The 27,746-nt window shown below is 41.3% G+C and overlaps 1 protein-coding gene and 1 long non-coding RNA gene across 2 annotated transcripts; both read left to right on the top strand.

Moving 5' to 3' along the window:
- Positions 1–134: 134 nt before the first annotated feature.
- On the top strand, positions 135–17,095 carry LOC110982476 (S-adenosylmethionine synthase-like). Its single transcript, XM_022240934.2, has 9 exons — positions 135–331; positions 4,594–4,671; positions 5,360–5,482; positions 5,969–6,081; positions 8,121–8,264; positions 8,642–8,849; positions 8,995–9,188; positions 12,174–12,307; positions 13,369–17,095. The coding sequence occupies exons 1-9, from the start codon at positions 238–240 to the stop codon at positions 13,466–13,468; spliced, it is 1,188 nt and encodes a 395-aa protein (XP_022096626.1). The 5' UTR covers positions 135–237; the 3' UTR covers positions 13,469–17,095.
- An 824-nt stretch (positions 17,096–17,919) lies between these two features.
- On the top strand, positions 17,920–23,058 carry LOC110991062 (uncharacterized). Its single transcript, XR_015428402.1, has 2 exons — positions 17,920–18,312; positions 18,870–23,058. It is a non-coding gene; the product is annotated as an uncharacterized LOC110991062 (long non-coding RNA).
- The last annotated feature ends 4,688 nt before the right edge of the window (positions 23,059–27,746 follow it).

Here is a 27,746-nt window from a genome sequence, read left to right on the forward strand (position 1 = left end):
TATATTATAAAATAGGGTCTTTGTTGTATTTTTTGTAGATATGAAATTTAGCAAATAGTGACTGATTGTCCCCCAGCCAATCAGGACCCTCGTTATGTGCACCTCGTTGTGGAAGAGATGGCCACATAAATCGAGCACTCACCGTTCGCCGGTCTTTTGGTTGGCGGATCGCAGCCAGTGAACTTGAAGTATCTACGACGCTGCACACAACGTGCTTGTAAACACTCTGATTTCCCAATGCCGATGGCGGAGCAAAATCACAACTGTGTGGACATGGACGACGAAAATACATTTCTGTTCACCTCAGAATCTGTTGGAGAGGGGCATCCTGGTAAGATGTTAACGTGTTTTTGTTGCCACTTGATTTGGAATCTTATTTTAGGTGTGTTAAAAGCGAAATTTTAGCCTTGTTTCGCGGACGTTTTGTCACATGTCTTCACTCTTGTTTCAAGTCCCATTGTTGACATTGCGTTCATTGACCTTGGCTACGTTAACTGCAGGAGCGCGGTATATTAGCTGTTTTACACGACTGTTAGGTAACCTCGTCTAATATCACAACAGTGAGGAGAAAAAGAAACATGAATTGGGGCTGAATGACATGGAAACATTTCAATTTTTGTTACTGTTTTATGCAGCCTAGCATAACCACAAACAACAAACCAAGGCTAAACTAAGGTGAAATTTCTGAGGGCACGCACAAAAGTGAATGATGTTAGGCTTAGCAAGGACCTACTTACTTTTAGCGTTGTAAGGTTTTTACAAAACTTAAGTTGTGATGAGCCATGAGAACTGTAGATACTATAGAGAGCACTGTGGCAAAAAATTTCAACTTTGCTTGTTGCTACCAACTCTCTTGTCAGGAATATTTGTTTCCAAATTTTCTCACATGTAGTCTGCCTGTGCTGTGGGTTTTAAATGTAGATGCATAGCAAGAATCGCTAGAAATAAATTTTATCACAAAATGAAGAAACTGATGAAATTTTTCTCGTGATATAGTCTATCTCTTGTGATATACTAGGGGGTGCCTAGCTCATGGTGGTGATTAGTGCTCCATTTTTAACTGAGCCCCATAATGTGGTTTATTTACCAGACTGTCTCTTTATTGAGGCACACAATACCAATTCGCTTTATATGTAAAGAGTCCCTGTTACTAAGGTCACTGAGAATGAGTTTTGGGATTTTTCTTCGAGCTTAAAAGTCAACATGGCATATATTGACAATGTCGCCGGCCACTAAAAATTGTTTTCTGGATAAGACTCCCACATGCAAACATCACTGATTTTCTCCTGCAGTGGTTTATTAGTCATCGGAAAGTGAAAAAAGTCAATTATGGCTGTGAAAATGTTGAAACATTTACTTTGAAAATACATGGAATTTTCTAGATCAGTCTCATAGGGTTTGTGCACAGGGTGTAGATGGTGTCAGACGGTGTCCGTGTATGGAACTCTTTCCGTTTTTGTACCCTCCAGCCTCCAGTCGTCTTATAGTATCAAGGCAAATTTTGAACATTGTTGGCCTAAAACTTCTGTGATGGCTGCCGTATTCTGCTGTGGGTCAAGCATAGTGCATGCACAGAGATTTACCAAGGGCTGTTCTTGTCAGTGGTGTATTTATCAATGGAATCTCATCAAACTAAGCATAAAGCATGTTATTACAGCAAGGATGTGCAACAGTCGTTGCTGACTGCAATGACCCATGACCCACAGTAGCATATAACAGCTGATTCCCCGTGGATGCTATAAGAAACGACGGAAAGACAACATCCAGGAGGACCTGAGGGCCTAAGGTTGTGGCCTGAAATGGCGCTGGACAGAGAGAGGTGAAGACATGCAGTAAGACCCCCTCGGCAAGTGAAGCCAAGTATAGGGAGGACCTGTCCAACTCCTGCTTGTAGGGAAAGAAGGATGTAAAACCAAAGATGATGATGATGATGTAATGTCTTCTTTATGGGTCAAAAGTAATCTTCTTGTGGAAATGTTGGCAGTTAGATAGGTGTGTTTCTTTATGAAATATGTCCGGCAGTGGGCCTTTTTTTCCCACTTACTTTTCTTGGCTCAAATCCACTGAACTGGGGTGGGATTTCCCGGTGGCAAGTCATTGGTAATTTGAATTGAAAGCATTTTCTGTTGGAGACATGAGCTTGGACATCAGCCGGGTTTTTTGTTTCAGCGGTTCTGGGAAGTTGCTTGTTGCTGTGTCCCTACAAATATACTCAGGGAATTCCATTGAAAATACGGAGTAGGGATTTTGCAGTGTTGAAATTCAGAGTGATGTGAAATCTGGACTTTGTGAAAAACAGTCATATCAGCTATGGTGTGTCCCTCTCAGCATGTGTGTGCTTGTGCAAAGAAGCTTTCTTGCAGGAGGGCATGTTGTGACCCAGTCTGGTACATTTCAATAGAACTGGTCCTGTGCATTCCTCATCATACACATGGGAACCTACCTTTACCCTGTGCCTACATGGTTTGTTTACAGTTATCACATTCTACTATGACTCATCTTACTTATCCTCTGTTTATTCACGGCAAGAACTCATCATGAATGATGCCTTATCCCTTTTCTTACCAGTTGTCATTGGCAGACAATTTCAGGGTTTTCTTACTGGTATCTGTTCAACTCTTGAGCAGATACATGATCTGTAAGTTAGCCTACCACCCAGTGTCAGTGTGAAAGTGTAAGAAAAATCTATTGGATTTTCTCAGTGTTCCAAAATCCTTTGCGCCTTCAGTTCGGTTCATCCACAGTAGTCTAATTGTGATCTTTCCCATTTTCTGGGGGGACTTTATCCTTGCTGTCTACAGCACCTTCCCCTTGAATGGTCATCAAGTTTTCCAGGTGCTGTTGGCCTAAAGGGTGGAGGTTATGTAATAGCGTTCCTGGGAGGTACATAAAGGCAGAAAAGGGGTGTTTGTCCTCATTATTAGGGAGATTAGAGCTGGACGGTTGTGAGCCACATTGCATGGTACCAGAGGAAAGCTTGATTGCCAAGATTGTTAAGCCTGAATTTTCTGGGCAACTTTTTTTCTAGTCATACATGTACAAAAAGTACTACGATTGGGAGTCAAATCCTGTGTCAGTGAACTGTCACACTTTTTAAAGCCAGTCATAACTTTCACATCCACTGAAGGGAAGGGGCAGGATTTCCCGATGGCAAGCACTGGTAATTTGAATTGAGAGTATTTTCTGCTGAAAAACTTGGACCTAAGCCAAGTTTTGTTTCAGTGGTTCTTGGAAGTTGCATTTTGCTGTGTCCCTGCAAACATAGTTGGGGAATTCCATTGAAAATACGGAGCGGGGATGTTGCAGTGTTGAAATTCAGAGTAATGTGAAATCTGGACTTTGTGAAAAAGTCATACCTGAGAGATTTGAGCTTGACAGTTGTGGGCCACATTGCATGATACCAGGGGGAAAGCTCGATTGCCAAAAGCCCTTGGGGTCAGGTCTGGTTTGTTAAGCCTGAATTTTCTGGGCTAATTTTTTTCTATTCGTACATGTACAAAAAATATTCAGATTGAGTCAAACCCTGTGTAAATTAGCTTGCATAATTTTTAAAATCAGTCGTAACTTACTGCTTGTCTGTGATGTATGCAAATTCTATGCGCCAAATTGTATAACAGAAGGTTATTTTTGGCTTCCACCACTGGTATTCATGACACAACACTGTTCTAATAAATTAACATAATTTTAACAAGAGTCTGGTTTTTTTTTGTCTTGGCTGCCTGTGACTAAATGATTTTCCTCACAAAGAAACTCTTTTTTCCCCCACTGGTGCAATATCAAATTGAAAATGTGGAAAAAGACCATTTCACTTCCACGCATTTTGTGTACATACGCAGTTGGTTACTTAGCTTTTTGCGATTTAAATTTGAAAAAAAATCTGGTACACTGAGTTCTTTAAATTCATGTGAACATAACAATTTGAATTCTCCACACTAAAGACTCCACACTGTTGCTATATCTGGTGATTCAGGGCAAGCTTTTTCTTAGTTACATAAGAGACGCCTTCCACCAATACACTGTTTTCAGTGGATAAGGAGGGCACAAAGGAACCAGTCCATTCCAGAGATGGTGGTTGCTATGCAACAAGCTTGTCCCCGAATTATGAGGTATGGCAACAGTGTATCTAGTCTGAGAATTTCAAATTGTGATGTTTATGTGCAATCAGATGACTCAGTGTACCAGATTTTATTCCGATTTAACGTGCAAAATGCGTATTGGACAAATACTCATTCCACAGAATCAGGTCAGACAACTACATGTACTGTAAAACTGACCATAATTACTGAGGCTGCCCAAACTCTTCATGCATCACTAGCACGGAAAGAAGAAGGGTTTATTGTTGAGATACATGGACCACTGCAGGAGCATATTGTTCGGCTTGGTACACAAAAAGCGTTGAACAGCGAATCAAACAACCAAATATCCTCTTTTCATTGTGGCTGCCACCCCTCAAAAATGCTACCACAATTGACCTTACAACCACCCCTCAAAAATGCCACCACAGTTGACCTTACAAGCTCAGATTATCTTGTGTGCATTCATTTGAACTCTGACACTCAGTTTTCTTGTGTGTTCATTTTTTTTCCCTTGCAGACAAACTATGCGATCAGGTCAGTGATGCTGTGCTGGATGCTCACCTGGCCCAAGACCCCTACGCCAAAGTTGCCTGTGGTGAGTACTGTCAGATCAAATTCACGCTTACTGGGCTTGTTGTTGGTGACGGTTTAGAGTGCGGCACTGAAGAGGGGATGGAATTTTGTCATTTCCGGGTTGAAGCCTTCCCCGGAGAATTCAATTTTCAAAATGTGTGAACCCCAGAGATGGTAATGTTGTTGCGGCGGAGTGCCTTATGTTTCTGTTTCTGGAGATGTAGTGGAATCCTGATAACTGTTAAAGATATCCGGGGGGGAATAGAGATAAAGTCAGTCTTGCCCGTGTGCAGGGTATGTTTTGATCGTCAGATACCACAAGCTGGGTCCCAGTGCTTGGTATTTGATGGAAATGTTCCCCAATCAACCCTGACTCTGCTGAATCCAACGAAAAATTATGTTTTCATGCTACGTCCTGTGGTGTTTGTGGACCGGTGATCAGTGCAGCATGGTGCGAGTTGAGAGAGGAGAGTCGGGGTGTAGGTTTGATCAGCGTAGACAAACTAACTGGAGAAAAAATCTTGTGTCTTGCAAAAGTGCTGTGAAAGTAAGAGTTCAGAGTCCCTCCTTACATTTATTGCAGTTTCAGCATTCCTGATTAGGTCTTTTGACCATCTGTGTTCTGAAAAGAGGATAAGAGAATTTTAGGGAATCTTTCCCAGGCAAGTTGATAGCTGTTTTTCTGATCTATTGCCTCCTTTTCTATCCAGAAACGGCTACCAAAACAGGCATGGTGATGGTTTTTGGTGAGATCTCCTCAAATGCCACTGTCGACTACCAGAAAGTGGTTCGCGACACCGTGAAGGAAATAGGCTATGACAGCTCAGTGAAAGGTACGTGTGCTGTAAGGCCTGTGTTTACAAACCATAAAATTTGTTTAAAAGAAGACAAGAAAGTTTTTTTTTTCTTTTGTAGTGAATTCTAGGTACTTGAAACAACAGGCTTTTGAAGTGTGTTTTGAATTCCAACCCAACCGTGTTGCGATTTGCTTTGGTTGGGAAGATAAACGTTGACAGTATTTGGTCAAAACGTTTGTTTTGACAACACTGTGAAATAGAATGCCAGAAGATTAAAAAAAAAAAAAAATGGAGAAGATTGAGTGTCCCACTTTCTTGAAGTTTTCTTTTGAAAGAATGGCATCTTCAACCTATGTTCACGCATTAATCTCCCCCGACAACTTTCAGATTTTCTTGTTAGAATTTTGGTTTTATGCACTTCCCTAAAAGTGAGTCCTGTTTGTTCTTCCGAATGGGTGTGTAGATAATCACCACTCTTGATTCCCCCCCCCATTCTTTGCCTACCCCCCTCCCCCATTGCAGGATTTGATGCGGATACCTGCAATGTTTTGGTGGCCATCGAGGAACAGGCAGGGGAAATAGCACAGTCAGTACACATCGACAAAGCCGATGACGATATCGGCGCTGGAGACCAGGTAGGTTTGGATCCTTCATTTTTTTCTCATCAGAGCGACCCAGAAAGCCCGTTGAAAAGTAGCACCAGAAATCAATTAGTTGTACATGTAAATTCTTTTTCCAATTGTTTTCTTGCTATTCATGTGAAAGAAAACCCATGTGTAGATTTCCCAGCAAGAGTTCTTGATGTACATCTGTTTAGGTTATTTACTCGACAGAATGTAAATCTTTCTCTTCTTTTTTTGCAACATGAAAAGCCAGTTTTGATTGCTCAGTAGGTTTGAAAAGTCGTAGGAACATTGCATGATGGATGATGCAATAGCATGCATCCACTGTCTTTCTGTAGTACTGTTGGTCACCCAGGAATAGATGCACAGTGATTTACCGAGCATGAGTTGTGAGTGGTCATGGGTGTGTGTGGGACTCTGTGGTATGTGTGTGTCAGTCGGTATTTTAAGTCAGCTGCTGTGTGTGACATAATATACTCAGTGTTGTGGGTATCATGAGATGGTTGAATTTGCTGAAGGTTTTTTGTCATTGCCTTTGTGTCTGGGTGTCATGGCCAGGTCAACCTTGCATGGGTGATGTGCTTCTTCCTTTTTTTCCCCTAGTGCTTTTTTGTTGTTGTTGTTGTTGTTGTTGTTGCTTGTATTACCAAGCCAAATGTGCCTAGCCTGGTTTGTGTAAATCTCAAGAGGTTCAGCATTGCGGTGTTTCAGTTTTGTCAAGTACACACAGGCTTGGGAATATTCCATGGACCCACAGATTGTCCAACTTTAAAAACTGCATTCATCCTCAATCCTCCAGTTTTTGGGCTTATGCACAAATTGAAAGGTACCTGAATCCTCAATCCTCCAAAATCCTCCATGGCCCTACTTCATGCACTTTAAGTTTTTTTGTCCTTTTTTTGTTTTGGGGGAGGGGGAGGGTTGGGCACATCAGGTTGGTTGCTGGGTCGCAGGTTTTTTTTAGCAGAGTTGGCTAACGGCTTTACTTTTGTCATTAACAAAGTAGACATGTGCCTTTGTTTTAACACACTGCAGTTGAGGATTGTGTAATTTTTGACCAGCAGCAGTGAACAGTGGAACACATTGTCCTTGAGTACATGTACTGGTATATTGTAAACAGTATAATGTGTGGCCATACATGTACGTGTATGCACCACTATGTGACCCATTTTTTAGTACTTCAGAAACCATTCATCCTCAATCCTCCAAAACCATACTCTAACAGGTCATCAGTGTTGAAGTTTGAGTCATTTGGTATGAATAGATTTCTGCAGTACAGGCCTACCGGTGGCTTGCAGAAGAGTAGCACCAAAAGTGACCAAAACTGACCAAATCAAGCTCAGTCCAACACATGGTACCACGAGCCAGTTACTCCGTGGAGCAACTTCCCTGGGCACTAAACTAAACTCCAGCCTTTGTTCCTCAATCTCACAAAGTTGACCTACAAGTTCATGATGTACGGTACTGAATCAACGAAATCCACAGTTAAGGTTTTAGGGACTCGGGTAGTTAGGGTTTATATTTGAGAATTAACAAACCTCTATAAGTTTCTTGACCTCACCCAGTATCCAAACTTTTGTCTTACTTCGTATTTTCATGCCTGGGTACAAGGAAAGTGTAACTGATTGGCTGCACAGTGGTGGGTTCTCTTGGTGGATCCAGCAATCTTAGTATTTAAAAACGTCTCGGGTTAGATAAATTTGTCAGATGGAAAGGCATGGCAAATGTTTAAAGTGTAAGAAAGCACACCTTTTATTTAGATTAACTAAAAACGAATATGGAGCGGTTTCACAACTTGAAGAGGGGCAGAAATTTTTGCGAAATAAGTTACGACATGAACTTAATTTTAGGGATCCTTGGACATAGTAGAGTGAAACTTATCCTTTCCATTCGCAGAGTACTTAACCTGGTCACTGTTTTTTTGAAAAGGTCAATGTCAGAGGTCAAGACAAAGACCACAGTGCATTGCTGAACTCGGATTTCACAGTAGGGACCAAATTACCAGAGAGCGGGAGCGTTCTTCATCTATCCTCCATTGTTGTCATCTCCAGGGTCTCATGTTTGGTTATGCCACTGACGAAACAGAAGAACTGATGCCCCTGACTGTCGTCCTGGCTCATGGCCTGACCAGGAAGATGGCCGAGCTGCGGAAGAGCAAGGCTGTGCCGTTTCTTAGACCGGACGGCAAGTCACAGGTAGAGAGGTGTTGATTACATGCTGTGGGCCAGGGGCAACCACAGGGTGTAGCCTTGTCAGTGCTAGAACTTGTTAATGGTTGCTTTGTCCGTGATACAGATTGTGCACAGCTGACTTTCATCAGAATGTGCACAACCAGTAGCTCCTTAGTTGGCTAGGTCAGGGACCTGAAAATCATCAAGAAACCTAAATGTATTTGGGGTTTTACAGCAGCAATCTAACCAACATGATTACTGAACATTGATTCCAAGATAGAATATCTGGTTTGTGTTGAACAAACAGAACGTGCTGAGTTGTACCGCTTTGACTGTGTTTGTCATTTTGTTTTTTCTGATCATATTTTGATTTGCTAACATTACATTTGTGCTTGTCTCAGGTCACCGTTGAGTACAAACAGAAAGAAGGCCATCTAATACCCCTCCGAGTGCACACCATTGTCATCTCTGCGCAGCACGACCCAGACATCACACAGGAGACGCTGCGCAAGGCGCTGAAGGAGAAAGTCATTGATGCGGTCATTCCGGCCAAGTACCTGGACGAAAACACAGTGTATCACCTCAACCCTTCAGGGAGCTTCATCATGGGTAGGTGTGGGCTTTGTGCTCTGAGGGAGAGAGAGAGGGGACCTGGGTGGAACCTCTGATCCGATTTTGTTGTTGTTGTCTTTTCATTGTTTATTTACTCGGTTTTGATGTAGTCTCTGTGTTGGTTTGTGTCTTTCGATTTCAGGTGGGCCCAAAGGCGATGCTGGCCTGACTGGCCGCAAGATCATCGTCGATACCTACGGTGGGTGGGGAGCCCATGGCGGGGGGGCTTTCTCTGGTAAAGATGTCAGCAAGGTGGACCGGTCGGCTGCCTACGCCGCTCGCTGGGTGGCCAAATCGCTGGTAGCGGCCAAACTGTGCCGACGGGTTCTTGTCCAGGTAGGGGCGAAATGCGGCAACTTGTTACGTCATAAAAAGAAGATGCAACAGCTTTTAGACACATTTTGTTCTCTTTTTTGTCATCGTTTGCCGTGTCTTACGGTTCATCATTTATGGTTTTCACCATTTGCCTTGTTCCGTTCTCAAAAATGCAGGGAGGATGGCAGAGCAATTCTCGTTTCGGATTAAGATTTTCTTTATTGAAGCTGTAAACATTTAGAATCATCCCATTCTCAAAATGCGGATATCAGTATCGGAATGCTGCCTAACTCCAACTGTCAGATAATTCCAATCCATCGTGAACATTTGTCACAATTTATTCATTTATTGAAGTTCTACTAGATACCAAGTGCTGACTAAGTATAACACGCACAGCTTATTACCTGCAAAGTATCACTAAATTGAAACTGCCACAGTGGCGAAGGGTCTTTCTTTTTTTCCCCGAAGGGGGTGCATGTTTCGGTCTGTGATCTGCCAGCAGAAGTCGAGTACACTAAACTGTGCTATTTTAGCTGAGTAATATTGCAGCTCTTGATTATTGTCAATGCTGAGTGTTTGCTCAACCGACGTGACTAGTTAAATCTGGATGCGGCCAGTTCTGGCAACCAGAGCGCAACTTGCCCTTTGTGCAGCCATCGTGTTCTTATCGGTGCCCACTCGAGGTTTTTAAATAGACGTGTGTGTAAATAAACACGGGCTTTGTTGATTTGATGGGATCAACTCAAGAGATAAAAATGTGCTAAGCTCCCATCATTCACAGGCCCCCCAAAAAAACCACCCGCGGCTGGTTGAAACCGGCTACCAGAACTGGGCCTGGCAGGAGAATGGTTGGGCCAGCGACTTTTTCACAGATCTGTTGGTTGAGCTTTTTCTGTCAAACTTGTATTTTATAGCGTTATGAATGGAGAAACACGGTTTAAATTCTTGTGCAGCTCGTATTCTCTCATTTGCTTTACCCTGGCTTCCTAGTCACAGTTCAAAGATGGTGCATCTTAGCCTAGAGGAGACAGAAAGGTTGTGTTTAAAAAAAAATTGCACTCACAAAAGCTGAACTCAAATCCTGCAAAAACCAATTGTAGGCAGTGAGTGTGTGTGTTGGATTTTGGGGCGATATGAACCGTGAACATAGTCGGACGTGCTTCAGCTGTCGGACTCTGTTACTTCCCATTGGCCCAACCCCAGGACCCGGAGCTGGAATGATCAAAGCTTTGGCAATGTTAAGCTGGAACTTGTACCAGTTTTTCTTTGCAGTAGCCTCTTGGTATTATCAGACAGAACAGTTTCTTGAGTCATGTTTATGTCAAGTGCGCGCGTGTGTGTTTGAAATGGAAGGGATTTAGGAAGTTGTTCTGCTCTCGGTCAAATTCGTTGTAAATTTATCATGGGCCTTTTGGAAGTGGTTGGTTCCTCAAGGTGCATGATTCCATTGGCCAGTCCCAGCTAGTACACAGCAGTGCCCACCTTTATGTGACAAGCCGACCGGTTCCATGAGTTGGTCCAGTGGCAGATCAGAATTACTGTTGGATATAATTTTTACCCTCTCTCCTCCGCCCCCAAGGTGGTGCCACGCTGAAAAGATGAGACAGTGGAAAGAATGGACCAGTTGCTTTTTAAATATCAACGCGCATTGGAACTTGACGCGGTTTGGTAACAAGCTTGGTGTGTTGCCTGACATTAAAAAGGATTTCAACCGTAATCTGTCAACAAAATGATCTGTTTACCTAGATAACTGTATTAATAGTGCATTTAATGCAGATACAACACTCTTTGGTGAATGTGTAAATAGACTGCTCCAAAGTCCAGGTATGCCCGGTTCACCAAAGAGCACCAGGACAAACGAATGACGCAGAACTTCCCTCTGTCAAATAGAATTTCAAAGACCTCTGTCGTCATCTCTGTAGTCATTTGTTTATATTGGAGGAGGGGTGGAAGTGCTAGTAAATTTGGTGTGTAATAGATTTTTTTAAAAATTGTTATTTCTGAAAAGTTCGTGTCGGTTCAGAAGTATTATCATTTTGGTTCTTCTGGATGTATGGAGAGCCACTTGTTGAAGGCTTTGTTTCATGAGGCATGACAGAACAGCCAAAATCTCTTACATATCTGTGAAACCTTTCTGCAATACAATTTTATTTTGAAAGTGGAACAAAGACAGCCTTTTTTGGTACAAGGGTATTATTTGCCTTTATAAGGATGTTTTTACAAAGGAAAGTGTTCCCTTCTGATTTTCAGTTAGACTGCTCTCTTCTTCTTAATACAGGGGTGAGATTTCTCAGCTTTTTAGCTGATTGCAGCTTTTTTTGTTTCGGATTTCAGCTTTTTTTCCTCACTGGCTGTGTACAGAAGTAAAGGAGATATTCACAGTTCAGCTTCTTGATGCCTTTTTTCAGCTGTTTTCAGCTAGGTTTATCATTGGTCAATCTCACCCCTGCTAATATTGAGCATCAAAACCATTTATGAAACTAATTTATGGTATGCAAATGACGCAATTTAATTAATTGACATCACAGTTAAAAAGGGAACGACTGATGGAGAAAAGTTGTGGGTCTTCCTCTTTTAGGGTTTTGAATTTCCATATATACGAACAGGTTATTTAATTTGTAACGAGTGGTTTTTCCTTGTCAGTGCAAGCCAACAGTCTTATTTGCACATTACCAATCCAGTGCAGTGCCTGTTGTGAGCATTGTCAGAGCCCTGTTTCTATTGCAGTGGGCACTTCATGGCCCATCTGGCACAGGGCTTTGATAGGTGTGCAGTGTGTGGAGCTAAAAAATTGAAACGCGGGCCAATTTTGTATGATATTTTCTCGGCAAAAATAATTGTGAAGGGTCAATTTTGTCTTCAAAATTGTCCGATATAATCCAATACAGCATTTTAAACGGTACTCTGTCTTTGTTCAGTGGAAGTAACCGTACGGAATTGCTCTCCGATGAGCAGAATTAAAGTGTGATGTGAGACATCTTTCATTCTGCTGTTATTTCTCTGCAGGTTTCCTATGCAATCGGTATCTCAGAACCTCTGTCTGTCTTTGTCTGGTCTTATGGAACCTCCGACAAGTCAGAAAAGGAGCTGCTGAAGATCATCAGTGACAACTTTGATCTGCGACCAGGAGCTATCATCAGGTAAAAAATCAATGGTTTAAATCGTGGTTTTGGAATGAATTCAAGCGCAGTCAGATTTTGTTACAAGGTTGCTTGGAACAGCAAAGGTATATTTTCATAACAAGAATCTGGTTACAAGAGTACTGAGAAAAACCAACGGATTTAAGGGCACTCTATATAACTTTCTGTTTATAAGAGTGGACTTTATATGGAGATTCGACTGTATTAGTCTTCAGAAAGTATTAGTCTGTGTCTGAATTGTTTGCCTATGGTGTGAAATAATGTATAAGTCTCTTGTAGTAACTGCAGCCGGTTCCCATAGAGTCGTGTAACTTCAAGCCGTAGCCATGTGATTTGGATGTGGCCTTATTTTCCTCAGAAGAGAGAAGTAAACCAGTTTTTCAGAGCAGTGAAGGTCACTGTTCCTGCCAAATTTGTTTTGGAAAGAGCCGAGCAAATAAATAATTGAACTGTTTTAAAAGACAAAACGAAACATAGAGGGAGCCCGTATACCGTTCTTTGTACTCGAAGCAAACAGGTATATGCCTTTTTAGTTTATGTATGTTCATTTTCCTGCCCCATCCCAACAGCCCATTCTATGAGCAGGTTGTTAGTTTGTTATCCTAATCACTCCATAATGATGGATTTGCTGGTACTGTAGTTGCCATATCAGCTTTGGATAGAAATGTCCAGTGTTTGTTCAGTTTAACAGGTTAGTTTTTCGCACGCTTATAGCCAGATAAGAAGATATGGAGTAAATGAAGAAAATCCCTTGAACTTTGACCTGAAACCCCTTCCCCCCCATGTGTTCTTGATTCAAACCTACCTGAGTCTTTGAAGACCTACCACTGCACGTTCAACCGGTGGCATATTCTTTTGACCTCCAAGGAGCATCAAGCCCCACGGAAGAACGTTGGAGGCTGGCATATCTGTCCTTTTTCTGAGGTCAGGATTTTCGGCCCAAAATAGATTAGTCCAGGAGAGCTTATTATAGCTCTTCAAAGACTCAGTGCCCATGCCGCTCATCGGAACTAACTTTGAAACGGTCACCTTTTTTTTTCCCTTCCCCGTTTGGCCTCCAGGGAGTTGGATCTTCGCCGTCCAATCTACCAAAAGACGGCTTCCTATGGCCACTTCAAGGAGGGGTTCTCGTGGGAAGTGCCCAAGAAACTTGTCATGTAAAATAGAAGAGAAAAAGGACTTCCACTGGCAGCTCTTCACGACACCAAACTCAGTCCAAGAGTGCGCACACCTTGTGTCTCTACAAACATTTACCTTTGAACTCTGGGGACATCTTGAGATACCGTGTCACAGATGGATGAACATGCAGGTGTTGGTGTCTGAAGAGGCGCCGCAGATTTTTTTCTTCATGGAAATCGCTTCTGATAAAGAAACAGCTAGATCTCTTCTAAGGATAGGTTTCTCCTTCTTCCCACTTAAAAAAAAAATTTTGAAGGCTTTAAATGCGGTCACAGATATAATGAGCTTATAAAAAGTACCTTCGGCTTGGGACGATCCTATCCTTGAAGAGAATTGGACAAGTAGCCCGATCGTCCATCGCTATCAATGCACGTTTATCATATAATCCAGTGGTGTTCAACGATGCATGCTGTGGACATGCAAGCAATTAAAATGAGACCCTAGAGTGTTGCTGCACAAGCATGTTGCCTGTTTCTTGAAAATGCTGCAGCAACCGTGCAATACAGCTTGGTACGAACCAGCATCAGCTCAACTTTTTTGAAACTGCGCAGCACGGTTGGAATAATGTATGTACATTTTAACTCTCGGGCACCACAAGCAAAGGCAGAAGAAAAATTAATCCTCAAGACCAAAAAAGGAAGATTTTCTGCAAGTGTATTTTTCAGTCTGTAATGTTGTAAAGTATCTCTAACTGTTTAAATGGACTAAAAAGTGCACTTGCAAAGAGGGAACTGTTCTTGACAGTTGGTGTAGCAGAGGGTTGCTCTGTTCTTACCAACCTGGGTTTTTTTTGCGTATGACATTTAGAAATGAAATCACTCTTTTTAATAGTTGAATGTCAAGAATGTTTTTATCGAATGAGTTGGAAGATGAAGTGTTGTATATTTTGGATTTACACGTTTCCATCTTGAAAACTCTTGCTGAAATGGGAGAGACTTAAGGCGGTGCTGATACCCAGTTCCCGGGGTACAGATTTCCCCAAGGAAAGTGTGTCAGATCTAGCTGTTTCGGTGATGAGCGACCATTTGTATCGAATTCACCCAGTCAGTATTGAGCTTTTGTTGCAGTTTAATTTGACACCTTATCTGATGGTTCCAGATGCCAAGTTTGGGAAAATTGCCGTCTTTTTTGTGGGTGAATGCAAGACCTTACCTTGCATAGTTAGTGTGTGGCTTAGGGTCTAGAACAGGTTCAGTGTTTAGTTAATGTAAAACTCATCCAATCTAGCTGCAGAATTTTTTTCTTTATTAACGATTCAGTATTTATTGATTAGATTCTTGCAGGTTTGATTTCTTATAATTTTCTCAACCCCCCCTACTGTTTGTGGTGAGTTCAGGCAATGATCTCTTTTTTTGAGGGGGGGTACCTGCGGCTCGTTTGGCACCATTGGACACAGTGCAGTCATCAGGCATGAACTGTGAATATACCGCCCAAACATGCTGTGAACACACCAACTGATGTGGAGACACATCCTGAACATGTTCTGAACACCAGTCATCGTGGACCTCGTTAGCATTACCGTAGGTAGATCAAACATTCCATAGCAATTTGGGGAAACGTCGGTAGCTATGATGATTTTTAACATCAGTTGTATACAGTCGTATAGATACTTTTAAAAGGTTTAGGGTTCCTGGGTTTAAAGAAGATTTATACGGATGTTTTGGAGACCACCAGTTCTTTTTTTGTATATTGTTAAGAAGTTTCACGTCCCCTTCCATCCAAATTCACTGCATACCATTGCTCGGGTACCAGTCTCTAGAATATTGAGAGCAGTTTTGGCAGCCGGTGCCTGCAGGTGCATGGGTGGAGTGCCACTCCAGCACGAAGCATGATGGGCGCACTAGGTGCGCATATCCGCTCTCAGTGCAAAGTGCATCATGGCAACTGCTATGTTCGTTTGTGTCACAACATTATTTTGCCTGACACAAGTCGGCATCCAGATTGCACTATCCGCGGAACCGCTGCATCGTAAAAAAGCTGGAGAAGAGCTGATGGGCCAGTCGACCACTTACCAGCACCCAAGATTTCAACCTGATCAGGATTTAATTCTTTGAGAAAGGGTCCAGTAGTTGTGAAATACGAATACCAGCTTGTCTATAAAATTATATATTTTTCATATTGGCTTTTTTTCCAAGCCACAGGGAAGTTGGTGTACGCTGTACTGGTATATTTCTGTTGGTTGGTCGTAATTGGAACAGGTTGAATTACTTTAGCATGCAACAGAATGTAACGTATTCCTTGCTCGTTCACGTAAGAGTCAAATATGGGCTAGTTAACATGGTGATGTTTATTTATTGGGATTTGCCTGTTTTATTAAGTGCCTTGTGCAAGAATACCCCGGACTGTCCTGTTTCTCACTGTGAATGCCACTTGAGCCTGCAGTGCTGTAAGTGGTCAATTAGTGTCGCCGATGCTGCTCTAGTGGAAAGATCTCACGAAAAAGGATAGGCCCTGTATTAAGGTAGTGTCAGTACCTTACCTGAACAGCAGTGTCAAATAATAATCAATAATTGAAGTATCGGATATTACTTGGTTGTATGTCTTCAGCTAAAAAAGGAGAGAGTGAATACATCAGTGCGCAACCACAATCATGGGTACTGTCTTGTTGCAGTCGAAGACTGTTGTGAATAAGAGAAAAATGTCAAGTAATTTTGAACATATTGGATATGTAATAAAAATTGAAAGTACTTGGTTCTTAATTGATGACTTGCTCATTGATTTGAATCGACTATTGAAATATTTTTACGTCTTTGGTTCTTTGAACTGCAGGTGTCTGTGATAGTGGTTGTGCACGCAATAAATGATTACATGTAAAAGAATACAGAGCGCTTAACACTAGTATTTTATGAATGAACTTTGTTTTGATGATTTGAGGCTGAGCTTTCCAATTCTTCTCTCACAGTTGATGTTGAAAGTTAGTTTCTATAACAAAGGCGCACATGATTAACATATGTATATTTTTTTTCCATAGTTAGTCAGTCTGTTTAAATGTGTATGAAAATTATTATCTTTTTTATCTGTAAGTGTGGTGGGTTAAATGATCTTAAAGGGGAAAATTTGATCTTATTAAATAATATTCATGCAACTTGCTTATATATGTACACTGGTGTTAATTGAAAACTACGCCCGCATGTATAATTTGGTGGCTTGATCAATCCAGTGTCCGTTGATGAGGTAAAGTTTTCTGTTAAATAATCAAGAACCTGTGTGAAAAGGGCTTCTTTTCGGAGGATTCCAGAGAATGGTCAAAGGCCTCTCTCAAACATTCCACCATTGAAAGTTTTTCCAAAAGGAGTCTGCGTCGATCAAATTTATTCTAAGGACACTTTATTGTAAAGATATCCTTTCAGCCATCTCATCAGGGACCTCTTCTTTTGCCGATTTTGGCCACACCTATTTTCAACATTTAAATTTATGTAAAAAAATAAACAAACAGAAAGCTTATTCGATTAATCAAAATTATAATGCGAAGGAACTGATTTATTTGATTGAAATAAGAAGGGTAAATTTGTGGGCCTGGTGTGAAAGCTGTTGGACAAGTAAACCCAGAATTCTTTTCTTGTTCCATTTCAAGTTTGGACTCATAAAATGTAATAATGTTTATCCTAATGCAGCGGTATTTTGTCTTTTGTTTTATTTTGTTTTGGCTTTCTTGCTTGCAAAGTGCACAAAAGGCAGAATTTATATTTTAAGATTACATGAGGTGAAGTTACAGCGTTTTGGGAGGTTATGTTGGTAAGGAAATTAGCATGAATCTGCTCAAACAATACCCAACAAATTCTTTCTTTTGCTCAGTGAAAGTACTTCAAAAATACATTGCTCGTCATGTTATAAATTGAAGACTTGTATAGAAAAGTTAAAAGCTGGATTTTGGCCCAAACTGTAATAAATTGCAGGGATAACCCCTTGTAGTTTTATATTGAGCCGAAAAATGACCCATTTTGAATTTGCCTGAAATCTTGCGTATCATTCTGCTTTTGAACAAAGAACTCTAAAGGTCTAAAATGCTAAGAGTACGTTTTTTTTGCTGAAAACACACTCTGGAAGTATTTGGAGAAAAGTGAAATTTTGGCCAAATTTTAATTAAAACACAAGGCTTACCCCTTGCAAGGCTAACTTCTTGTCGTTTTATTGAATTTTAAGCTGAAAATGAGAAGGTTTGAATTGGCTGAAAATTGCGTAAAAATTCTTCCGACCTAAAAAGAAATATTAAGGCCTAAAAACTCTTTGAAAATACTCTCCGGCTAAAAATTACATTTTGGACAGATTTGTAAAAAAGTCCAATTTGCAAGGCTAACCCCGTAGTAGTGCGGACCGACTACGGACAGACACATAGCCTTCGATCAAGGCGCCCACGGCGAAATGGATAGTCGATCAAGAGTGAGGATAGGAGCTTGAGGAGACCAGTTTAAGTACCAAATCAACGAACGAAGAAAGACGACACGACGAACCGCACGCATGCGCCCGACACACACAGCTCGGCTACTGCATGCAGTTCGTCGTGTAGACTTGACTATCCATTTCGCCGCGGGCGCCTTGATCTAAGGCTACCAGACACACTGCAAACAACACGTGGGTGCGGTGGCGCGGCACACGTGCACGTGTGAAGTTAGCCCCAGATTGGGGGACAGTCTACTGCCACTGGACAGTACAGATACGGAGGGAGTCCGGTAGACTGGCCCCCCCAGTCTGGGACCAGCTACTGAACGCACGGTGGTCGCTTTATCCGTTATTGTTGCGGCTTCGTGTATCATAATATCATGAAATTTATGAAATTAGTCTTTGAGGAATCACTAATGGCACGCCTACGTGATGACATTGATGGAGTAAGTACAACAGATTTTGTTTTTATTATTCCACACTTTACAGGAATAAAATTCATAGGCCTAGTTCTTCAAGTGAGAGTGCACAGTGATGAGACTTGGAGCATTGGAAAAGACCATTGAGACTAATCCTACACGCTGGACTAGGATCAACACTAGGCATGCCTACACACGCTGGCTAATAACACGTGTGCCCATTTCTGTGAAAATGAGTAGGCTATTTCTGCCTCTAAGACTCACACGTACTGTAGGGCTGTAGTGGCTCTCTTTTACAATCTGTCTCTTTTCTGAGAAGGCGCCTGCTTAAAATTATTGTTTCTTCATGATGACCGTTTGCCAGAAAGAACAGTTTCTCACAGAATTTAGTATCTAAACCAAGTAAGTGTGCTTTTCAACAACAATTTTGGACACCTTTTGGGTAACTGCAAATGATAGAATGTACAGTACTTTTGTCCTTTTTGTACGGGGTTCCCACAGTCATTGAAAATCTTGGGAAAAATACACGAAAACAACCTTAGGTGACCTTTTCTTGTTGTTTTTGCCATATTTCCCTGTGACAGATTTTGGAAGGCCTCATTGCCAGGTGAATGTACTGTCATGGCTGCACTTCAATGTTTAGGCTGGCTAGCGTCACGGTGCGAGTGGACTGACCGATGAAATCTTCAAAGTGAAGAGGCAGGTTACATCATAAGTAGGACAGGTAAGATTCCCGTGCTTCATATCATTGCTGGCTTTCTGCAAGGATGAATCTGCGAAAGGGGGAGGGGCCAATTGGGGTCGTGGCCAAAAAAGGAGCAAAAATTGTTTTCATTGAAAAAAATGAAAGGATCGTTTTGGTTTATTTTATTTCCCTTCTTTGAAAAGTGGAAATGTAGCCTTACCCCTCAAACAACTTTAAAAATTAAAACAAAAATTTGGCCCCCAGAATCAAGTTTGTCCCTGTCCCTAAAAAAAATTGGGTCCTGGATCCACCCTTGGGTGCTTGTGGCTAGCTTTTAGGGCAACCCTGACCTACGGTTGGTTGTGTGCATTGTGTCAATCAAGCAAGACGATAGGGATGAGGTTAAACGCTTGTAATCCGGGCAAGCTAGTTGAGTGCACCCACTATACTGGCATTGCTCACATTTTCCTGGCCTAAAGTTTCTTTTACTTCATGGTTTATTGCTGTTTCATGACAAATTACCATTGATCAATGGTCCACATTTCCTGAGACATGTTCAAGGAACAATTTGGGTTTCATTGGTCTAATAGTAAAACTCATGAAATGGAGCATCTAATCATAGATATGAAATACCTTTAGACCGACAACAGCACGGGCATAATTTAAGAAAAGTCTCCATTATTAATAACCATGAGCAAAAGGCTGCCTTGTCAGCTGGGGTTTCATGATTTGCTGCGCAGCACTGCTCTACATCAAAGAAGATGGATTGGAGGCAACTGTGGCAGTTGTCCATCAAACATTATTTGGCCCTGTTGGTCTTTTTATTATTAAAATTCTAACCCGGCACATTTCAATTTTTCTTCCGCATAATATTGCCCATTATTACAAGCCGTAAGTAGAAGCCAAGGATCCTATAATTTTTGAAGAAATGTCTAATTTCTGCTGCAACCTAGTTCCTTCTGTGATTAATTTCTTCCCCAGACCACCTCATATGAAAGCCCCAGGAGAAGCAAACCACGATGCTGATGAGAAGAGCGCCCTCGCCTTCAACCTGGAGAGAAGGAAGGTGGAGGCCAAGATCCTATGGGACTTCACAGAGATGATTCATGAAAATGTCAAGGAGAGGCAGTAACTCAGATAGATGGCAGTCCTCGCCTCCATCACTGAGGAGGAACAGTTTCCAAGATTCCATGAGGGATCCTCATCAGAATCTTAGGCATTGATTCACAAAAAGGCAAGGAAAGGACTCAATCTTAATTCTCAGAGAAGCAGCAAGTCTATCTGCATTTGTACACTACTCAAAGGATCAAACGTAGTGATTAATAATTTAAACAAATGGTATTCACATCGCATAAAAATGAGCGTCATTTAATTTGGCTCTTTTCTGGCATCAAAACAAGAAACTTCCGTTACAGTACTGAAGTCTCATGACATTGGAAAACAAACTTTGGTCAGCACCTTGTCCAGGTCCTTTACGCCCCTGAAAATGAGGTATAACAAATTGACTTTTAACCAAGTAATGGGAGGTCTCTGTTTATGAGTTAGAATGACATCGCGGTAATGTGAGGGCGCTGTTTATGAGTTAGAATAATATCGCAGTAATGTGAGGGTGCTGTTTATGAGTTAGAATGACATCGCAGTAATGTGAGGGCGCTGTTTATGAGTTAGAATAATATCGCAGTAATGTGAGGGTGCTGTTTATGAGTTAGAATGACATCGCGGTAATGTGAGGGCGCTGTTTATGAGTTAGAATATCACTGTAATGTGAGGGTGTTGTTTATGAGTTAGAATGATATCGCAGTAATGTGAGGGTACTGTTTATGAGTTGGAATGATATCGCGATAACGTGAGGGCACCGTTTATGAGTATTTCAGTAATGTGAAGGCACTTTTTGTGATTCTGAATCACAGAAATGAAGCACTTTGAAGATGTTTGTATCTCAGCATAAACAAATTACACGTAACTGTTGAGACCCTTTTATTCAGTAAAATAATACAATGTCTGACATATATCTGTTTGCAAATCTTCCCCCAAATCACGTATTTTTTAAATTATCTGTTAAAATGATGATTGATACCAAAAAATCAAATTTGTGGTTGTCAGAACATTAAATAGTTTCCAAAACCTAAACACAAAATGGTAAGAGGTCCAATATTTCAGTGAGACACATACGTGTGTACATCATTTTACCGCAATAGGGTTGTATAGCACTGGCCAGTCTCATTCATGTCATTGTACCCCCCCCAACTCTCTAAGACACGCCCACTCTCTCACCCCCTTGCCTCAGAGTCATCCCATCCTTAATTTATGTGCAAAGAGAGTGAAAGGTGGTCATTTTGAAGTTGTGCAATACCTGAGCAATATACATCGCCCAATGCTTTTGACCCTTCCAGCTAATTTAGTTCTGAAACACGACTAACCAATTGCATTGTCTCTTATTCTGTGGTGCTCAACCAAGCATGAACATGAGCTTCAGTGTACAATAAGTAATGTCAATGAGGTACACGCCTGGCTGAAATTTTCAAAGACAAATGTCTGATCCTTTACTTTTTTTTGAGTAGTGTACATTTGTATACAGTACAATGCTGCTATAATGAACAGGCAGGGTCCATACGCAATGCTTGATGTAGCATGCCTCCCCAACTATTGCGATTTCATTGGTACTGTCCCAGTCGCATTTTCATACATGTAGGCTTAAAAATCAAAATGTTCCGATTTCTATAAAAAACGGGGGAAAGTCCTGGCAAAACCGAGAGGTTGCCATATGCAGAAAAAAGAAGGTGCTCTTTCCAATGTTGAAATGTCAGTTGTTACACATACATACACGTGCGTTCTTGTTTGTGTAAAACAGATTCTCTTGTGCGGCTGCTTGTTTTGCTAGGGGCTCATAACATGGCCATTCCAATGTCAGAGTTAATTGACATCTTAACTTTTGAGTCACTGTCATCAGTCCTAAATTTTGTTTTATTTAAAGCAAATTTGTGATGTTCAGTAAGTGCGCAGAAAATTTAGGAGCCAAGAAGCATGTCCCGTAAACTGAATTGTTCAGTATAGTGACGTTGTACTGTACTTACATGTACATTAATTATTCATGATTTAAGAGGTACATATACTCTGTAAATGGAATAGACAGTTGGTCAGTTTACTTTTGAAGAAAGACTTCTGTTCACCTTTAATTTGTTTCTTTCCATCGTAACGCATTGACTCATATTAATGCACATTTAAAAACATTCATGTTCACATTTCAGTTACCAAGATGCTATAATTTGTAAATAGTTACCACTTGGAAAGACTCTAGACACTTTGATACTACTTCTTTTGAGGACTAAAAGCTTGTAACTATTGCATGCTTTTAAAAATTGAATGGTGGTCCCATTCAGGCAGCCAAAATACCAGCACTGTTCAGTCAACCCACTGGCTGCCCTGAACCTCACTTTTAACAAGTTCGCCCCCCGGAACAGAGATATTGACAAATGGGAAGAACCACCGACATAGGGCTGGATAGCTCAAGTTTGGTAGAGCACTGGTATGCTGTTCCAGAGGTCGCAGGGTCAAATCCTGCTCCAATTTCCTTGGACAAAATTCTGTGTGCATTTTGCATTTTCCAAGTTGTACATCCACATTGCCAGAGCATTAGAGAAAAGTCTTTCACTTATCACATTATCACAAAACTGCAAGTTGCAAATTGTTGGCTCGGTGCTGAAAGGTCATTACTGCAAAAATGTATAATGTAATTTTTGAAAAACACTCTATTACTCCGTGTATGAAAGAATACATGTATTTGATTGAAACAGTTTTATTTTTTAGTCATAAAACTACTTTTTTTAGAGGCCAACATGTTTAAATTTTAACCAACCCCGTTTCCTAAATTAATATCGAAAACAATAACTTTCACTAATTTAAACACCTTTTAGTGAATTCTAAGGACCCTTTAGCACTGACCTGAAATTTGTTTCATTTGAAAATACATGTATTACCTTGCAAAAATGCTTTGTTTGTATGTAAAACAATCACCATTTATTGCTATAACCAGTTAATTTCTATTTGCAAGTGAAATAAATGCTCATTTATTTAAACTAGCAGAACAACTTGTTTGAACATGTATACCTGTTTGTGAAACTCTAGCACTTTGCCACTCAACCCTTCTAATCTGGACACTGCCAGAGTTTAAGGTGCATCTGTTTCCATCTTTAGATTTTACATTACAGCCTCATCCCACATGGAAGCCCTGCAGTCTCAAACATCTTCTCCCTCTTAAAGCCTTTTAGTCTCAATCTTATAAGGGCTACAATAAACCCAATAGCAATATGGAACATTAAGAAGCTATGTCCTTCAACCCCATGGGATCCTCAGAGCTCTAATACTGACAGTCCCAAGCTCTCAGCCATCCACTCTACCCTTCCTATCATCTGTCAGACTTCCAGGCCCTAGGCCTTCCACCCTTGCCTATCTTCAGTACAGAGTTTGGCTGAAAAATATTCTAAGTCCAAACAATGGAAGGTTTAACATTTAGAAACGAGCACATTTTTTCAAGAAAGTGCCGTGGCATAGCGGTTAAGGACACTAACTGCAATGCACAAGGACCTGGGTTCAATCCCAGGTGGGCATGCACAATTTTGTTAAAAAACTTAGTAAAAAAAAAAAAAAAAAAAAAAAAACTTCCTTTTCCGGGGACCCCGGGATTTGAACCGGGATCCCCTGGCCTGGCAGCGAGCAAGCTAACCACCAGGCCATAGGCCTCTTGATAAATATAATTTCGGAACTTATATTTAAAGGTTAGGATTGCGCAATTTCAAAAAAGGTCAGAGGACACAGCATATTTACATGTATTTAAATAACAATAACAGAAATTTCAATATGTTAAAGAGAGTACGCAACATATTCAGACCCTGCATGTATTTCAGTATATTTAAGGTCTAACATAAATTTCCAAACCTTTCTAGATTTACACTTCCAAATGTTCTGATTTATATCATGTACATGTCACTAAAAATTCAACTGGGTTGGTTGAAACTTGATCGCATATCTTGGAAAATAAAATTTTGTCAGCTTTTCTGGATGAGTGGGGGCGCTACTGCTGTGATTAAAGTTAGGCAGCATTCAGTTCTGTTTTTCCTCTTTCCAGTGCCATTAAGGCAGTGTCCAGTTCTTTTTTTCCCCTTTACTCTTTCCATTACTGTTGTGTGATGTAGCAGGCTTCGTGGAATGGTAATGGCGCCCTCTATGGTTGATCAGCATTTTATAGCGGAGCCTCTGATGCAGCAAACACAATGGAAATTCCTCCTGCCAGGATTGCTAGAAGAAACCAATCAATGTCATCAAGTTCTGTCAATTTTATTCCACTGTTAACACTGAAGTTGATGGGTTATTTTGTACCATCTCACAGCCAAGATCTCAGCCGTCCCAAGCCCAATTTTTTCAACACTCGACGTGCATGTAAAACACTCCTTATCAATACAGATGTGGAGTTTCAAGTCAATCTGACATACAACTTATAGTTGATTTGGTCCTTTGAAGTTGAAGGTTACAAGCGTACCAGCCACTGTGTGCACTCAGCACAGCAGTTGAAAGTGCAGGTACATTTTTTTTGGTTGACCTGTTTCGGGAAAGTGGGTGCTCCATGAGAACAGTGTCACAGACACTGATTGTCACAGAACTGCTGTCAAAGTGACTGTAAAAAGCTGCTATATGAAACTTAAGGCTCGGCTCGTAAAAAAAAATGGAAAAGTATGGCTGATCTCTTTCCTTTGGCCAAGTGGTTAGGGTCTATGGTTTCCAATCATGAGGTTGGAGGTTCGAATCCAACTGCTGGCAGTATGTTGTGGCCCTTGGCAAGCCACTTCACCCCTGCTTGCCTCTCTCCACCCAAGACTATAGATAGGTACCAGCATTAGCTGGGAAGCAACTTGCGATGGACTGGCATCCCATCTGGGGGGGGGGGAAGAAATATTCTCAGTCGTTTCATGCCAAGCAAATCACAATAAACATTTAAACAAATTTCAACACAGAGAGCCTCGGTTTCGATGCGGATATGAGCAGACGGCGCTAATGTGAAATCCCTCTATAATCATTCCGTTACGGTTAAAAAAAAAGTCCAATTGGGAATGCGCAGCAGATTGACATGAAGGATTGTCGCGGTAAGTTTTCGCGTGCCTGCGGAAGAAGAAGTCCAATAGGAACATGGCTATAGTGCATCAGACTTTTACATCTGCAGCAGAATGCTGCATCTGGTGGGGTTAGGGTCACGGTCAGTATTTGCAAAGTGATGCATGCAGTTTTCACCATTGTTTAAACTCCTCTTCTAAGGGTTGTAGACTGCTGGCCCTCTTTGATACCGCAATCTGACCGTCTTGCTTGGACCTTCATCAATGTTCCAAGAGCAGATATTATGACAATAAGGGGCTTGATCTGTGAAATTAAAATAATCATAAAATGATTTAACTAATTCACATTTATAATAAAAAGATTTCTTTCTTTACAAGACAATTATTCATTTTCATGATGTTATTTTTAAGGAGCTGAGAAAAACTGTTCAAAGATTCAAAATTGTGGCTTTCATCAGTAAATTTGTGGGGAAATTATACCCCAAAACAAATTAAATACAAAGAAGGGGAACTTTAAACTACAGTCATTTGTAAAAAGTTTAAGACCACCTGGAATTTTATTGGTATTTCTGTCACTGGGCCTGCATTACATTGTCTCATTGAATCTCAGCATGATCATGGATGCAGGCCTACAGAGCCTGAAAGTAGACCCCTGATGGCGTGCTTCCAGAACCCTTGAATAGGAAAAATAACGTGCAAAGATTTTAGAATTTGTAAGGTTTTTTCGTTCAGTTACCTCTTAAAAAATCCAACTCGGAAAAAGGGCTTTGGAAAATATTTGCTAGTAGATGAATTTATAGAAACTGAAAAATTACCTGACCTAAAAGAGAAATATCCTGCCAAAAACTGACCCATCACTTCCAAAAATCTAATAAACAGTGCAATGAGGCGGTCTTGTACGCAGATGAACATTTACGGTTTGAAATGGGTAAAAGCCAAAATAAAAACAGATAAATATATTTTACAGTTTTACAATTTATAAGGTACATGTAATGAACTTAAAGCAATGTTCTACTTTTACGAAAGATTCTAAAATTTTATCTAACCTTTGCTGACAACAACTACATGATGTCAACTCAACGGAATCTGAAACCCATCGAAAGCAGGTTGGTAAATCTTTGCAACGTTGTACAATCTCATTTTCAATTAAGCACGGCCAGTGAAAACAAACGTGCATTAGCGAGGAGACCTAGGTACGATATCACCGGATGTGAAACGGTCATTAATAAAATTCATTCTTTTACCAGGTGACTTTTCCCAAATATTACTTGCGGAAGATAAAGGTAAAATTCCAACATGAGTATTTCGTGGGGTGGCTTCAGTTAGGAATTATTTTTCCAAAAATTATCAAACATGATAGGACGGCCCACTGTAAAATCCCCATAGGAGGACCACGCGAGGGTTCCGGAAGCTCGCTGCATGACCTTTTACCTTCAGGCTCTATTGAAAGGTAAACCTGTAAACAGGGCCCAACGTATACTACTCCGCCGTATACTGGTACTGGGCCCTGTCCCGATTTATAGGGATTTCTTTTGAAACATTTTACCCGGGGGCACAACTGAACATCCGATTGATTTTATAAGCTGAATTTACACCAGTAGGTTCACTACTTATGAGGTAAACTATTCCCTAGGTTGCTAATTGCAGAAAACTTGCCTTTTCCTCATTTCATTATCATCATCATTCTACACGACCATCAAAAGGGTTGTAGTGACCTCCAGACACCTCTGTCAAGAGCAAGGGACCAGCACTCATTTGGAGACAGCTGCACAGCGTCGGCAACCTACTCAAGACAAGTGAGATGGGAACGGCCGCGGGGCCTCCTCCAGGTGGCAGGTCACTGATCAAGATGGAATTGGATAGCTGCATTGAGGGCAAGATGAGCAGGAGCCAAGGCTTTGAGGTGCTGGACGCGACCAAACAAAGTTTGTTGCCTCCCTGCAACCTCCGAAACGATGTTACCGAGCCATGTGCGCTGAGAGATAATGGCACCGGACGCCTAGTGTGCGATGCTGGCACTGCATATGGAAAGCCAGGAGACGCTGTTGATCTCTTTTTCTCAGTGTCCAGGTTTCAGCCCCATAGAGGAGGGCAAAAAGCACAGAAGCTCGATAAAACCTTAGCTTAACAGGGAGGCTGGCCTTGCTTCTCCAAAGATGGTCTAATTGGCCCATGATATTGCTGGTGAGGCCAATTCTGCATAGGACATCAGTACTGCATAGACCTGAGGTGGTGATAGTGCTTCCGAGGTAGCAGAATCAGGATCTACGACATCGGGGCCAAGGGAAACCGGGGCAGATGAAGATCCAACGAGGGATTGAACCTTGGTCTTAGCCCAAAAGGGTTTAAGGCCGATGTAACTAGCTTCCCGTTCAAAGGTTGCAAGATATTCCCCTCATCTATCTGGGTCATCAATAAACAGCGCAGCGTCATCAGCATGTAGGAGGTCGTTAAACCTATGGTTGCCTACATCGATTCGCAGTGATGCCTCACACTGGACTTCTGAGGAAGTTGAGAAGGAGGGGGATAAGTCATTGCCTATCCTGACCTTGGCTTTGGTGTCTACATAGGCGACATTAAGCGGGCGTTACTCGTGATGGATTTCAGTGAGTAGACGTAATGCACGAATTGTATCAGATGTGGAGCAGCTGGGAGTGAAACCTGACTGCTGT

This window comes from Acanthaster planci, linkage group LG19 (assembly GCF_054643075.1).
Source record: "Acanthaster planci isolate LZ-2023a linkage group LG19, COTS_SCS, whole genome shotgun sequence".
NCBI classification, from domain to species: Eukaryota; Metazoa; Echinodermata; class Asteroidea; order Valvatida; family Acanthasteridae; genus Acanthaster; species Acanthaster planci.